The sequence below is a fragment of the Chaetodon auriga genome, chromosome 22, assembly GCF_051107435.1.
Source record: "Chaetodon auriga isolate fChaAug3 chromosome 22, fChaAug3.hap1, whole genome shotgun sequence".
NCBI classification, from domain to species: domain Eukaryota; kingdom Metazoa; phylum Chordata; class Actinopteri; order Chaetodontiformes; family Chaetodontidae; genus Chaetodon; species Chaetodon auriga.
Window position 1 is genome coordinate 16,813,937 of NC_135095.1, and position 16,693 is coordinate 16,830,629.

The following is a 16,693-nucleotide window of genomic DNA, read 5'->3' on the forward strand; positions in this document are numbered from 1 at the left end:
GTTACTGAAGCATCTACGTGGTCTTTTTTTTCCTTTTCAGTGAATGATAGAACACCTCCAAGACATGTTTGTTTGTTTCTTTTTAAGAAACACGACTTTCCCCAAGTTACGATTAGAATTTAAAGTTACACCTGCATTAATGGATATTTTTAGCTTTGAATCCAATGACTGGATTGTGAATGATTTCCAGCCAACAGACATTACAACAAAGTTTACTGTATTATAATTATTATTGTTCTGAGTCTTTGTCACCGTCTTTGCATAAAGCCTTAAAAAGCCCATGGAGACACTGTGCTTAATCCTAAATATACAGGCGGAACATGTGTGGACTTATTGCCGCTTGTTTTTTTGTGTTTTATTGAACGTGTTATAATGACGGTCGATACAATAACCATCCGCAGTGCCGGACACCAAAGGAAAGGAAAAGTCACATTTTTTTTGTTTGGACGTTGTTTTTTCCTTAAATCCGTTAGGTGTGTGTGTGTGTGTGTGTGTGTGTGTGTGTGTGTGTGTGTGTGTGAGTGTGTGTGTGAGAGAGAGAGAGAGAGAGAGAGAGAGAGAGGATGATGAGACAGAGAAGGAGGATGAAGGAGACATCGCATTTTCGTCATGATTTATTCAATTAATCATTCAGCAGTAATACAAAAGTCTTTTTTAACAACACAAACCAGTGAAGAAGTTGCTGTGTTTAATATATGAGAGAACCTCTGAAGGTAAGTGAAGCCTTTTCAACAGCACACCTGTGGGCATATCTGTAATGAAGAGGCTACCGCCCTCTGGTGGTATTCTCCGGAAGCTGCAACAACATTGATCTAATCAATTAATTCAAGTTTGTTCACATAATTTACCAAAAGCTCTCCTCCAGCCTCTTAAATCTAAAGGGGGTGGAAATATAAACATTATTCAACAGAAAATACCTTTGTTTTACCAAAACAATACATGATCTCACACATGCGCGTGCATTTTAAATATAAATTCCTCAACATTTCCATGACTCCACATTGAATTTCAGGACTGAGCATAACGCTGTTGTTGTTTTACTGACAGATAATATGATTATTTGACCCATTCAAAACGTCCCAGTCAACTTAATGTCCATGCGGAACCATTACTGATGGAATCAAATCACATCTGTCGGAATTCAAATGAAATCTGAGACTAACTTTTCTTTGTTCTTTCAGGAAGCTTGTTGACCAAACCATTTCAAATACACCAAAGATCACAGACTGTTTCCAGGAAGACGTTTTTGAAAATGGCAGAATTATTTTGAAAATAGTTCAGTTCAGTAATTTTGTGTTATTGAGTCGTTCTTTAAAGCACGACTGAATGACATTTTTATCACTGGTTTCATGTTTGAGCAACCTGAGAGGGTGACTGCAGTGTATTTGACATTTTTTGGCCAATCAAATAAATAAATTAGGTAAATATTTCTTCAGGCATTTTTTTTTTATTGTGGGCAATTTGGATGGACTGAGTATTACTGCAGTAGCAGCCAAGAAAATGACACTTGGTTATTATTGATTATTTAGAGATTGGGGAAATAGTTTTGAAATGATCAGTCAGTGTTGGTTTATTGCTAATAATAATAATGATAAACTTTAATTATCCACACTTTTCAAAACAAACTTACCCCACCTGTTCAGGACCGACACATCCACTGTTTGTGGATCTATCTGTGACCAAGATGCAGCTATGTAAGAATTTTCCATAACAATCAGGATTTCTCATGTGAAAACCTTTGAAACATTGTGGTGAATACATGAACGTTTCACACATGTTGGTTTCACACAAGGTTGAGATGCAGCGTATGTCACCGCCTCCAAGGTGATGGTAGACATCTAGTGATCTAGTGATAATCCAACTGGTACGTATGGTTTTCAGTGACCAGTCCCAAGCCAATGTATGAACTACACTACATTAAAATGTAGATGTGTAATTTACAAGATGACCAGGATTGAAGTTTGAATTGTTGACTTCATCTTCCCTGAGGATTTCCTCCTTTCTGCTCAGATTAAAGACAAGCAGATGAACCTTTATGTGCCTTAAAAGCTGCAGTGTGGAGATGAGATGGAAATACACTGTTACTACCCAGAGGACGCAAGATGTTTAATGACATAACAGACTCATAAAGCTAATGGAGAATGAATGCTTCTCTCTGTGTTTGTATAATGTGAAAAGCAATACATGGGCTTACACATCAGTAGGAGTTATTTCAAACGTCCAACTACTGTATTAGAAAATGTCAGGTTCTTTGATTAAATGAAGCATGTGTAGATAAAAAGGAAGGAGAGATGTTAAAAGCAGTTGAATCTATTGCTGTGATAGAGCATTGAGGAGTTTTTAGTTCAAGGAGAGCTTTAAGTGCTAAAAGCTGACGAGAACATAGTCAAACATATATGAGTCATCACCGAAATTGGTTTTAATTAATTTTATTATTAGGTACAGCTATTATAATATTATAATAACTGCATTATATTATGTAGTGTGTATTTTTTTTTTTTTTAATTACATTTAATTTGTGTTTTTAAAAACGCATTTACGTGTTTCTTGCGTTTGCGTGTCGAGAAATTATGTCACTTCCGGCCGCCATCTTTGATTCATTGTAACTTGGAGAGCTGGGTGGGGGTAACTTTTCGGCTAACCCACTCAGACAGAAACGTGAATAAGGCTCAGGAAACACTTCCCAAACAACCTTAAGTTGTTGTTCTGATTTTATGGAAGATAACCAGTGAGTTAAATTTAAGAAAGATTCAGAAGCTAGCGCGTAGGCGGCCGTTTGTCCGCTGAAGTTAGCTAGCTTAGCGTTAGCCGTTAGCATGCTACGCAAGTTTAGGTCCCGCTGAACAACCACAACAATTAACGCACTTTTCACCGGTTCTCCACCTGCCACACTACGACCAGGGATCCGAGGTAAGCACCTGCTGCTTGTGCCTACATGTTTAACGTCTTGCCTCAGTTCCACGGTGTGTTTCTCTCGTACAATATCAGTAGATTTGTATCGTTAGCTTGTTCGTCTCAGCTGCTGGTGGATGGTTGCTTTGGTTAACAAGTTTGCCACATAACGCTGCTGGCTGCATCTTTTGTTCTTTAGTTAGCTTATGTGCCTTGGTATTGAATGTTAAATAATGTCATGTAGCAGAGACGCTCGCTTCGTGGTAATGAAGGCCCAGTGTCCATGTTAATGAATATGAATAGAAATGCTCATGTTTGTATGGACTGAATTGATCTCCTTGTGTTGTAGCAGCTGCTGTTTGTTTTGATGAATATTTAACCCCAGAACTGAAATTGAGAAATTTTTCCTCAATAAAAAAATCTGTGGAACAATTGCAATTATTAGCTTTAATTAATTAGTAATTTAAAAAATTGTAATGATCATTTATCGTCATTTAGCTTGTGTGCAAATTTGACGTTTCACATCATTATACATTGAACGATTTGGAGTTTTGAGCTGTTGGATCAACCAAATTGAAGACATGTCTTTGAGTACTTAATCAAGAAAATTTTGAGCACATTACCCAGATGATTGTTAGTTAGCTCCTGTTAACGGAACCAACATTGATGTATGAGGTTGTGGTTTTGCTGAGTGACCACATGATGGTGTGATTGTATTGATCTGAGAGGTTAAAACCAGGAAGCTGTACAACACCATCAATTCTGTTCTCAAAATAAAAGCCTAAAAGAGATGGAAGGCTTTGTCAGTGTCAGCATTTGGTTTCAAGGGCACAGACTGTCTGCAGACAGGATCTCACGATTAACAGCAATGTTACTGTCTGTAACCTACAATCTTCATGTTCAAGTAATTGAAATCTGTTTCTTTGGAGTAAACAGTGTTCAGTCTACAGCTAACATTTACTTTCAATCTGGCCTGTTATTTTTTCCATTAATGGATTAATGGTCTAGTAAAAAAAACATCAATGGGAAAACTAATGAGAAAAAAAAATTGGTCATAGGAAATAGCTTATCTAAATATCTCTTTACTGAACACCTTGTTATTTAATAATAACAATAAAAAAAAAACAACTCTCAGTCGACTCTTTGTACTTTTTGCACTACTTCGTAGCACTGTCTCGTGGCACAGTGTCCAGTTGGACCACAAAGTTGCATTATGGCACTTATTCTTGTTATCTCCCGTCTAGAACCTTGCTTCTGTTGTATGAAAATCTCATATGTGCGTGGCTTTGGATAAAAGCGTCTGCCAAATGACTAATTGTAATTGTAAATGTATCTGATAAAATACATCAACCTTTATCATCTGCCAAGTCTTGTTTTGCTAGTAAAAGTGATTAATTGGTTTAAGATACAACTGTCAATCATTTGAACTCAATTAAAAACACTATCTCTCCTTTCAAATAAATCCTTACCTTGTTGGTTTATGTCCTGCAGGATTATTCCAAAGTTACACAGCCCCACTAGGGGGCAGAGTTTCATTATTAGTGGAAACAGGCAAGCAACAGAAAGAATAGGTATGCATGCCTATGACAAGATTTGATTTACAACAAGCCAGAAACAGAGCCAAGGATTCATTTTCACCCCACCTCATTTTATTAAGCAAAGTATCAGAATGGTCTGCAATTAGTCGTTTAACAAAAAAACAAAGATAACTTAGGGAATGTAATGAACAGTACAGAATACGGTTTGAGAGTAACTGCTTCAAAACCAGAGCATGAGGAATACTAATGGGGAATGTGACTGGTTTAAATGTTGAAATGTGTGACTAACACATTTGTGACATGTAGTGTGTGCATGTGTGTGTGCGTGTGTGTGTGTGTGTGTGTGTGTGTCAGATGACTCTGTATGCCCGTGGAAGTGCCAGCAGCTGAACAGTAGTTGATATGACAGTGTTGAGAATAATAAGACATAATGAAGTAAAGCAAACTTGTACTGAAACTAGTTCACATCCATCTCTGGCTGTATGTGCTCAATATGTGGTAACAACAGTACAGCAATTAAAAAAACATGTTACCTATGGTTACATAGCAAATCATAGGGCTTAAAGCCATCAAACAAAAATACATACATACATACATACATACATACATATATATATATATATATATTATTAGCCCTCACAAATTAGCTGTCTATTTCTTGAGTTTCAAATCAGGTTGGAATTGAATCAGTAACTTCACTGGCCTCATATATGTGTAAATACCCAATGTACTGTACTTCATGTGTAAAAGAGAAATTAATTGCACATCTGTTACTCAGGAAGGAATATTATCACTGAAACTAGAAAATAAACCAGAAACCCTGCTCTGTCTACAGTGGAGGTGCTTCAAAAATGAAATGGAAATCAAAACGAACAGTGATCCGATCCTCACTGCTTTCTAATTCTGTCGATGGTATTATTTCGTCTGTTTGAAAAACAACATTCACAAGCATATAGAGTAAATCCATCTCTAATGTAAATATCTGGAAGTAACATATAAAAAAATAAAGGATGAAAATAAATCAGTTTTGCTGTCTCAGGAGAATGTTCCCCTGCTACTGATAACAACTCAGCATATTAACAAAAATCCACTGTACATATCAGACTCTAAAAGATATATACTGTCACCTCTCGTTAATGATTTACATCCAAAAATAAAATAAAATCTTCAGTCAGTTTTTTTTTCTGTTTTTAAAGTGATCAGTAAAAAATGTCAGAGGCTGGTGTGTCCTGCAACGTTACGATGCAGCGTGACAGTCAGAAGGTCAGTACTTGAGACATAAAGAACAACTGAGCAGAAACAGAACCAGGTTCCTAACAAAGGTCGGACTACTGCTCGTCTTTATCACAGTGCCAGTGACTACACCTCAGTTTTTTACAGTGTCTCGCCATTTCTCTATCTGCCGATCACAGCAGCATGGACTCCTGCATGGCAAACGCCTCCTGTGCGTGCCTGTAGTGTGGTCCTCCAAACAGCTGGGGGAGCTGGTGCCTTATGACGGGCTGCTGCTCCTGGAACTGTGTCCTGTAGTGAAGCAGGCTGGCTGGGTCGTCTGGGAAAGTGAACTCTTGAACCGGAGACATTTGGGCTCGCTGGAAACTGGGCGAGCGCGGCATCCCACCGGGGGATTTAGGGGGCAGCTCATCCTCCAGTGCCCACGGCAGCCCATCTACAGCCCGCCGAGGCCCGCCCTCTGGCAGGTAGTGTGGGCTCGCCTCGCCTCTCCGATGCCCCTCAAACCTGTAGTCCACTGGAGCATAGACCTGTGTGGTGGAGGTGAGCTGTTGCAGGTAGATGGGGGTGGAGCTCCCCTGGGTTTCCAGCTGTAGGGAGTGTTCTGGTGGAGGCCTGGTGTTACGGGGGTTGTGGGTGGAGCTAGGTGGAGGCTGCCTGCGGTAGGTGGTGAAGGAGTTGTTCATGAGAGCCTTGTCTGGGGATAGGCTGTTCTGCCGCTGGGTGGTGGCATACGCTCGTTCCCCGTACGCTACACTGGAGGGTGGGGTAAATCGGGAGGGCGGAGCATAGAGTCTGTCCTCTCCTCTGTGGTCCAGGCTCACACTGTAGGCGGGATGGAGGATGGGAACCTCGGTTGTGGTTCTGCCTGGGGAGTGCTGCTGGGGAGGGGTGTGGTACTGGCTATGGCTGCCAGGGTAGCTGGACTGGACCCCTGCTGGACTGTTGTGGGAAAATGTAGGTGGAAGAGGGTGTTTGACCATCCTGGGCCCTGATGCGACGGAGACAACGCTCCCAGTTAGGCTGGGTCCACGGTTGGGGCTGCCCTGATGGAGGGACGATACACTGAAGGGCGTCTCACTGCGAGGGGTCCTCATTCTGGACGGAGGTCTCTCAAGCTCCAGGATCTCGAAATTCTGCTCCGGCAGCCCTGGTACATTGTCATACTGAGAAGCGTTGGATCCCCGGTTAGAGCCGGGGATGAAGCCCTTGGAGCGGGGCCGGTGGTGAGGCAGAGCACTGTCTTCTGGGCTGGGAGGGGCCGGTGATGCCCCTCGGCTCATGTGGACCTCCCGGGCCGCTGCTGCTTTGGCTGCTTCCAGCTTTGTCTCGGAGGGTTTGAACCAGCGGGGAGTGATGTCTCTGTGAGAGCTGGAAGCGGCGTTGGAGTTGTGGTTGGCGGTGGCGTGACTCTGAGGCTTCCTTCTATCCACTGTGCTGGGCTGTGGTGTCGGGGTGGGGGCTGAGGGTGGCGTTGCTCCCCTCTCTGGCGTGGTGGAGGTGGACTGCTTTTGCTGCTCATTGGGGATCTCCCCAGATCCCCTGGAGCGGGCATCCCTCCTGTCAGCCTTGTGGTGGCGGATCGGTTTGTCTAGTGAGTCCCGGCGTGCCCGGCTGGGGGGCCGACTGTCCCGCTGGCGGTCTGGTACAGGACTCGGATCCCTTGGAGGCTCGGCTGGCTCGGCATGGCTTTGACCGTTGGCCACATGGTTCACCCCTGCTACCACCAGCTCAGGAGGAAGCTGCCCGAGAGGCTTCTTGGGAAACTCTTCCTCTTTACCTGCAAGACCAGAAAAGAGGAAACACATTAGAACACCATCGGGACACAAAACAGCACGGTGATGGTTTGACACTGTGTGGCGCTGATTCACATCAGATGAGGAGTCACAACAGGGACATGGATTCATGCAACACCACTGCCATAGAAAGGGTAAAAATAAAGGAGAATTACATTCATGACGACACATAATCACATCCCCACAGGCGAAGAGCAAAGGACAGAAAAAAGCATCAGAAATACTGTTTGATATCAACTCCCAGCTTGCTGGAGGGGCTCAATTAGGAAGTGACACTCAATTGAGTGGTCTCTGAAATTATGAGTTTCACTTCATTTCATTAAACTGTACTTGGCTGCAGCAGTAGCCCCAGACTCGAAAGGTCATACAGAAATAGTTCATGATTAATGAACCTTGTTAAATGTACTGAGACTCGTAAGAACAAGTATTAAAGCCACAGAAACTGTTCTTCACTTAGACTACTCACTTGTACCAAATTTACTATTCTACAACCAGTACATGTTACAAGTATTCAACGTTAATACCTAAACTTACTGCTTTGTCAAAAAGAAATGAAAGGTACAGTAGACAGCAACATACACAGTGAGCAGACACAGTGATGGTGACGCTGGGTGTTGTTGAGGACTGGAAGGGAAAGTGTGATCACCAGAGTCAGGAGACTGCAGCTGGAGGAGGATGAAGTGCTGTGGGAGTGATCCAGGAAGTGAACTTTTTTGTCTCTGAATCGGCTAAAATGTCTGTTCGTGAAGAGTTTATCCACTGACCTCGGGCCTTTTCCTCCTGCGCACGTGGGTTAAATCAGCAGGGGAAACTAACCTTAACTACCTCGTCTTCCTCGTCTAATTCTTTGTCAGTCTTTGTGTGAATTAGATCAGTTTATGTGAAAAATCTAAATTCACTAAAAAGATTTCTTTTAATCTGAACGAGCAGTGTTGCTTTAAACACCTAATTAATACTTTTTGTCCTCTTTCAGACATCCTCATTCAGTGGATGCTGTCCCGTCCACAGTCAGGTGAGTAGAGCCAGTCACAGTCCCTGAATGCACTTTAATAAACAGCACATACATACTTAACTGTTCCTCTGAATCTTGCAAATGTTATTCTGAAAGCCTTTCATGAATAAACCTCAGCAGCTTGCCCATTAAGATTTTAGTCCATTGTTATTACTGAGATATGCAATATAGTCGACCTGCAGCCACAACCTGATTATATACAGCATGACATTTAGCCAGTTAGGCCTCGTAGTGTACAGATTCATACCTTAAAATACGTAACATGGTGAATCTGTTTAAGATGCCACTTAGATGTTTTTTCATAGTGTAATGACTAAAAAGGCAGAATTATTGCAATTTTGAATGAAAATTCTGATCATTTATAACTGAAACAAATAGTGTGGATTATTGATTATTGCATTAAAGATGGGAACAGAAGACTTTCTTATAGATACAAATCTAAATTGCCTTCATTTCATTTAATATATTTTAAACTTTAACTGTGCACAAATGACTTCAAATCACATTCTGGGTGATCCACCAATTGTGTCACCCTCACAGAGGTATGTACGCATGTGTTCTGGCTGGTTTAGGTGAACTTCCTCTAAAGTATGAAAGCATTGTTTGAAGCGAACAGATTTTATTTTGTCCTCCATCTTCCTTTTAGTTCATTACTAAGCTGTCCAAGGCCGCCATATTGGCAGTCATTAGCGCTGTTTATATTCGACACAGCTGGAAAGAGGAAGTGATTTCAGTGTGGTGAGGGAGCGTTTCACACCACCGGGGGTGCAGTCTGTAAAACAAAGAGAGCTGCCTTAACCTTGCCTCAAGGAGCTGCTTTTACACCATGATAGTATAACTGTGGCTGTAAACGCCTTTCTGAGGTCTGAGGAAAATAAAACTGTAATGATGTGTTGTTGGATTCTAAGGGTCATAATATTAAAGATGTAATTCTTCCTTTTCTACAAAAGTCTTCAGGGGGTGGTGAGTTGAACAAGCCGCCATCGGCGTAAAACATTAGAAAAGGTTGGTTTGACAGGAACCAGAACAGTCTGTGTGCTCATAACACAGTGTTTTAGTTTCAAGCTTTAGACAGTGTGCAGCAGCTCAACCCCATATCAGCCTACACCCAGAGTCTGGATTCAGTTCTTTTCCGTCATGAACCCCTGCAAAAACTGATTCCCTATTTGATGAACTGCTCAGTAAAGACAGGAGAGAAGCTCAGTCCAGACCAGAGACTCATGCAGCCGGTGTTTGCACAGAGTCAACTGCACTGCACGGTGGCTAGCTCGAACTAGACCTAGTGAAGTTCAAAACTACCAAACCATAAAACCACTGTCATTTCTCACAGCTCAGCCAACGCAGATACAAAAATGCAGATTAAAGCATATCCCCCTGCACGCACGCAAATGTGGTCGCAGATGGTTGTTAGAGTAGACGTTAAACAAAAGCCTGCAGTGTTGGAAAAGTGGCTCATTATCTTGTCAGCGGGCAGGGAAACGAACAGACAGCTACTGTTATAGTTGTGTGGGCTCTGGAAGAAAGAAAGGAAAGTTCTGGTGCCTTCCTTCTTCAGCTACAGTTTTAAAGTCAGAAATACTTCCAAAAAAAGTGAGGACAAACTGACGGATGACTAAATACAGCAGGAGAACGACACAGATAAACCTAAAAGCATCATTGAATTCAGTAAAATTATAAATTCTGTTATATTTCTGTGACACAATAATTCATTTAAACAAGTGTAAGTGTGTTTTTTGAAGTCTACTATGAGCTGCAAACTGACCCGGAGTAAGTCAGGAGAGTAACCATTTTTCATAATACGCTGCAGGTTTAGTCAATCTACAGATCAGCTGTTGATTAAAACCATGATAGAAGGCCAACAAAACACTAGCTAGCAAACAGAAAAACTAAACGACGTGTTTGTTCCCTGTTAAAACAGTATCCTGCAGTGCCATTGGTTCCCCACCAGAGGGCACATTATGTCACCTGGTGGACCTTAATGGGCAGAGGTGAAATTTTACAATTGCAACCACTCTGGAATCAAAACAGGGGAATAAAAGGTAAAAACAAAAGAACAAAGATAGAAGAGGAGAGCCAGCCACTGCAGGACTCCACTGAAGCAATGCATCTGAACTTAATCCAAAAATATCATGTGGGGGACAAAAACTGCTGCAGGACTAGTTTGCGAAGGAAAAACCGCAGTGCTGCTGGACAGGCGGGAGACAGACAGGACGGACGGACTGAGGGACAGATGGACAGAGACATGGAGGGGGGAGACCAGTCAGGATAGCCCACCGGTTACTGTTGTAGGAGGGAATGTGGCCCCCACTCACGGCCACACTTTTGTTGTTGCTGGCTAACATCGTTTGAAAGGAGAAGGAGAGAAGGCAGATTAATGAGGAGACAGAGCAAGATTAGAAAGACACACTGCTAAACAGCTACGAGCTAAAGGACAGCAGGGAGACACAGCACAGCGCGCCGCGTGACCGCCATGACGCCCGCAGGGCCGCCTGCTTCATGCATGGCTTCATTAACAACCAGTGTTTTCTCCGAAATTTCAGGATTATTCCTTTTCTCGACTAACAGACTAATCATTGAGTTTCTAAAATCTCAATCAGTGAAAATCACAGCTTCATGAAGTCAATGGAGATGACTGTCAGTAGCTTTTTTTTGTCTGAGCAGCAGTCAGAACCCCAAAAGATTCAGTTTGCAGTGATAGAGAAATTGATAATGTGTTATTGAAAGTAATTAGGGGTACTGAAAAGCTGGTAATGACTCCTACTTAAAATACTCGTGTGACTGTATTCGGGCTTCCTCTCGGCTCTGCGTGTACTTTAACTTGCCTCATGCTTTAGGTCAGATTTGTTAGTAGTAGTACATAGTTGTATCTGTGTTGCAGCCTCGTCACCTCTGGACCAAAAACAGTGAAAAACGTCCCTTTTCGTGTCCCAGCAGGTTTTGCTGTAGCTGTACCTGGTGCGGGCAGGTCCAGCTTTGCCCTCCTGAGCTCCGTCATGGACGTCTGGAGCTGCTCGATCACAAAGTCGTCCTCGAAGAAGAAGTTTTTGGACAAGGTCTCCTGCAGAAACTCCACCAGTTCCTCCATGGACAACTTCATCAGGTGCTCTGTAAGTCACACACACACACACACACACACACACACACGCACACGCACACACACATCAGAGCTCTTCAGTGTTTAGGAGGTGGATGCTGCTGGTGTTTCTGTGTGGAGTTAACAGTCTTACTCTTGTGCAGTTTGAGGATAGTGTAGGACATGGCGGGCAGCAATCTTTCACCCTCCAAGATGTAGATGTCCCAGATCCTGAGGGTGAGGGTGAAGGGGGTCTGGACACAAATAGAACAGAGGGTCAGGAGATCATCTCACTGGGTTCCCTGTAGGCTTCTTGTAGACTGGTGTACTGCTTTAGCTCACGTTGGCCTGAAAGGATTCGACTGGCTGAACACAGACTGAGTCAAACATGGCCGCTGCCTCCGTGGCGTTTCAGGTTTCTGAAGAGTCACTGTGAAACTCAGTGACTGCAGCTGGCTCATGTATCTCTATCTACGTATCTGTTTATTGTCAACAAGTATCTTGAAAAAACAAAAACAACATGTACTTCTTTGTCTCTGGCTCTCAGACTGAAGATGCCTCACAAACATGGATGTATTTACAAAAAAAAGGCTCTTTACTTTAACAGCTGGTAACTGTTGTTTTTCCAAAGCAAACGGGAGGACAGAGTGCATTTGTTGTGGATTTGTTGTCAGCAGCCGTCAGTTCATTGTTAATTTTGGTCTTTTTTCGTGGAAATTTATGACAGTAAAAACACAGACTTCAGTTTTAAAAGTGTCAGTTGTCACATTTCCTTCGGTGCAGTTGTTTTCTTGCTGATCGCAGCTGGACAGAACGCTTCTGTTTGCCAAATAACTGAGCAGAGAACACGACTCCAGTGTGAGGATGCATGAGGGAGGAACCACTTGACACTGAGCATTAAATATGTCAGACTATGGGAAGCTTAGAGAAATGTTCCCGTCGGCTTAAGAAAACAAACGGGTGCAGCAGCTCTGGGTTCTGGACTCACTCTGTCCAGGAAGCACTGGAAGAACCACTTCATGGTGTAGAGGCTGGTGAACACCTCCTGGCTGTCCTGCAGCAGCACAAACAAACCCAACAGAAAATCTATTCAGTGCTCTTAGTGGAAGGTAGGAAGTGCGCCATGTCAGACTAAGGCAAAGGCAGCAGCAGCTTCGGTGCTGATGATGAAAAGAGTGAAAATATGTTTGTCTTCTGTATGTCCAGGAGACAAGTGACACAAGTATATTCACCACATTTCTGCACAGACGTCACATTGTTTACCAAGTTATTACTCTCTGGTGTATTAAGTAATGCTGCTGAAAGTACAGGAAGTGTTTTTTCATGTAATAACAGGATCTGGATAGATGTTTTATTTGTGGTATTATGAGCAGCGGTTGTATTATTCAGCAGGTGTTGCATTATTAATTGCTGCAGCAGCGTTGCGTGTCTCACCAGGTGCTGTTTCAGTTTGGGCATCGTCTTCTTCAGGATGCGGTCGTGGTGCTCCTGGAAGCGCATCAGCTTCGGGAAGCCGGGGACAAAAAACCCTACGAGTGAGGACGGAGGGGACGGTCAGGTGGACTGGTCTGACTTGCATCTTAATACATAAGTACATGATGTGTCCATGATAACAATGTTCATATCCTCCAGTTGAGCACCTGGAGCCACCTGGTGTGAATCTCTTATGTTCATGGTCTGTAAGGCTTATTCCTGAGTGCAGTGATCTTATGGAGGTTTTAGTGTCAGACGCTAAAGACGTACGAGGTCATTGCTAATTTGTCCTCCTCGCTGACGCCTTGTCATTGATCGTTACATCATGTGCTTGACGAGATCAGCAAAGGTCCTGAGGCACAAGTCTCACAAGGTTTCAGCGACGAGACGGGGGTCAGTGTAACACCTTTAGTCAGCGTCTTGTGTTGAAGACTGTGCCTACAGATCTTCTGTAGAGTCTTAAACACGCCGCCGGTGTTCACTGACGCAGCTGTGTTGGGTTTTTGCTTGTTCCATGTTTTTGGTGTTGTTTTGTTGATGTGTTTTGTGTTTTAAAAGATTATTTAAAAACAGCTTTTCAGTACTGTGTGTACTTAACTGTGCAATAATGTGAATTCAACAACTGCCTGCTTTACTGATGATATAATTTACTTATTTATCCCCTTTGCTGCTGTAGCACTGCATGTTTCCCTGCTGTGGATTAATAAAGGATTATCTTCTACTTTATGAAAACTATTGATGTCTCTCTGCCTCCTTTTTTCTCTCTCTCTCTCTCTCTTTTTTTTTTTTTTTTACCGTGCATGGCGTGCTTGTGCCCAGACAGCAGTTTGACCAGAGCCCAGAAAGCGTCCTCTTCATTCATGTAGATGAGCAGCAGCGCTGTGATCTGACTCATGCCCTGGCAGTAACCCACCTCCTGCAAACACACAGTCAGGCTGATGATGAGGAGTTGATTACCTAAAGTAACAGCCACTCAAGATCTGCACAAGAAGGCACACGGACAGACGTGTCCTTCAAAGACAGTGAAAGTCACGTCCGCAGCTCTCTGCAGGCTGAGTGTGAATGACTCACCGTGTTGTACATGGAGTAGGCTGTGAGGACGTGGAAGAGCGCCTGCTGCCTGCGAACACAAACACAAAACCACAGTCACCACAAAACCCTGAAAATAACCCCGAGTGGAGCCAGGAGCATCATTCACAGATCTGCTTCTGTATTCTAACGGCTCAGACGGCCACGTGGAAGCTGCACGGTGTCAGTGAACCAAGTGTCTGTACAGTAACTAAAGACAGAAAATTCAGAACATTTCAGAGCAGCAGAGTGAAAGAGCATCTTATGGTGGCGTTAAAACAGGTGGACTGTGATTCTCTTAGGCTTTAAAATTCAATCGACGTAACAAAGCAGAAGTCCAAACTCAGAAAAGGGACCTGAGTCCTCTCACTTCCTCATCAGCTTCTCCTTAACGAGCAGCTCTTTCTATAGGAAAGCAAAGGGGCGGCGGTGAATCCTGGAGGTACCCACTTGACGTCGTAGCGGTGCATGAACATGATGTGGTCCCTGTAGGTCCGGTTCACGTCCAGGTCGATCTGCCGGATGTCGGGGGAGAGTCCTCTGGCTCTGACCTTTAGCTTCTGCAGACAAACCAGAAAGAGTAAGAGGAGACATCAGTGAAGGAGGAGACACGTCCACATTTAAAGTGTCACAAAAGTCCTCCTCATGATCTGTCCAAACCAAACCGAGTCTAAAGCTGAGTCTCCAAACCAATGAAAGGTTGTTTCCATCCTCTGCTGTCATGTGAGACCATGGTGAAAAAAAAAGGACAAAGAACAGGAAGAAAAAGTGATATTTGCGCTTGTTTCATGTAGTAAAAACCTTCTGAAGCGAGCAGAAGACTTTTTGAATTTGTCCATTTTCATCCAAATTTTCCAAATGTTGAACTATACACTGATGTTTCCATCAGCGTATGAGCGGAAATACACCAAAAATCTTCTACGCAGAAAAACGTTTTAATGACCAAATACTATGAAAACGATGGACTGAGAGAAGAAATAAAGTACAAAAACTGATTTTTACCAACTTTCAGTTCAACCAAACTGCATCGTCAGTGTGCAGTGTTTCCTCTACATTCATTTAGGAGTGGCGGGCCGCCATTCCTAAATCCGCCGCTCCTTCAAATTTCTTTTTTTTTTTGTCGCAAATACACCACCGCCGCACGTCTCCAGCTTCACAGCAGAGTCCCACGTTAATTACTGGCGAGAGCGCGGCCTTGAACGTGACATCACGTCAAGCACCCGGGCACCTACGGCAAGCCAAGTCTGCCAGAAATACACCACATTCAGTCACGTTTCAACTTCATTGTGGCGGAAAAAACTGCATTTTTTCAGATTTTTGCAGCGTTTTTTTTTTTTGCCGTAATGCACAAAAAACGGCGCTTTTTACGCCATAATGAAGTCCTCCAAAAACACGGGTAAAAAACGTCAGAGCTGAAATTACACAAAACCCAGAAATCTGGTTAAAAACATGAAGAAAACGTGACATTTGTGCTTGTTTCATGTATTAAAAACCTTCTGAAGCGAGCAGAAGACTTTTTGAATTTGTCCATTTTTATCCAAATTTTCAAAATGTTGAACTATACACTGATGTTTCCATCAGCGTATGAGCGGAAATACACCAAAAATTTCGAACGCAGAAAAACGTTTTAATGACCAAATACTGCGAAAACGATGGACTGAGAGAAGAAATAAAGTACAAAAACTGATTTTTACCAACTTTGAGTTCAACCAAACTGCATCGTCAGTGTGCAGTGTTTCCTCTACATTCATTTAGGAGTGGCGGGCCGCCATTCCTAAATCCGCCGCTCCTTCAAATTTCTTTTTGTTTTGTCGCAAATACACCACCGCCGCACGTCTCCAGCTTCACAGCAGAGTCCTACGTTAATTACTGGCGAGAGCGCGGCCTTGAAAGTGACATCACGTCAAGCACCCAGGCACCTACGGCAAGCCAAGACTGCCAGAAATACACCACATTCAGTCACGTTTCAACTTCATTGTGGTGGAAAAAAACCTGCTTTTTTTTTCAGATTTCGCGGTGTTTTTTTCGCTGTAATGCGCAAAAAAAATGCCGCTTTTTACGCCATAATGAAGTCCTCCAAGAACGCGCGTAAAAAACGTCAGAGCTGAAATTACAAAAAACCCAGAAATCTGGTTAAAAACATGAAGGAAAAGTGACATTTGTGCTTGTTTCATGTAGTAAAAACCTTCTGAAGCGAGCAGAAGACTTTTTGAATTTGTCCATTTTCATCCAAATTTTCCAAATGTTGAACTATACACTGATGTTTCCATCAGCGTATGAGCGGAAATACACCAAAAATCTTCTACGCAGAAAAACGTTTTCCTGCCCAAATACTGCGAAAACGATGGACTAAGAGAAGAAATAAAGTACAAAAACTGATTTTTACCAACTTTCAGTTCAACCAAACTGCATTGTCAGTGTGTGAACGTCTGCTTCAGCTCAGCCTGCAGAGCTGAAACTACACAAAACCAGAAATCTGCAGCAAGTTTTCTACCTGGATATAATTCAGCAACAGTTTAGATGAAGTTAAAACTTCAAAAATAGTTTGTAGTTTGAGAAAATTTGAGGATTTCTCTGCTGCTCACCTTCTCCTGAACTTTACATGCTG

The 16,693-nt window shown here is 42.8% G+C and overlaps 1 protein-coding gene across 5 annotated transcripts in view; it reads right to left on the reverse strand.

Annotated features, from left to right (window-relative positions):
• Positions 1-4,519: 4,519 nt before the first annotated feature.
• The window catches only part of usp6nl (USP6 N-terminal like), a 73,495-nt gene continuing 61,321 nt past the window's right edge, over positions 4,520-16,693 (reverse strand). For all 5 annotated transcript variants that reach the window (XM_076722529.1, XM_076722530.1, XM_076722531.1 and 2 more), the window contains 8 exons: positions 14,536-14,645; positions 14,089-14,137; positions 13,813-13,933; positions 12,979-13,073; positions 12,533-12,598; positions 11,699-11,798; positions 11,424-11,576; positions 4,520-7,443 (listed from right to left, as the gene is read on the reverse strand). In XM_076722529.1, coding sequence (XP_076578644.1) covers positions 5,837-7,443; positions 11,424-11,576; positions 11,699-11,798; positions 12,533-12,598; positions 12,979-13,073; positions 13,813-13,933; positions 14,089-14,137; positions 14,536-14,645 — 2,301 coding nt within the window. In that variant the 3' untranslated portion in view covers positions 4,520-5,836. The remainder of the gene's footprint in view (positions 7,444-11,423; positions 11,577-11,698; positions 11,799-12,532; positions 12,599-12,978; positions 13,074-13,812; positions 13,934-14,088; positions 14,138-14,535; positions 14,646-16,693) is intronic.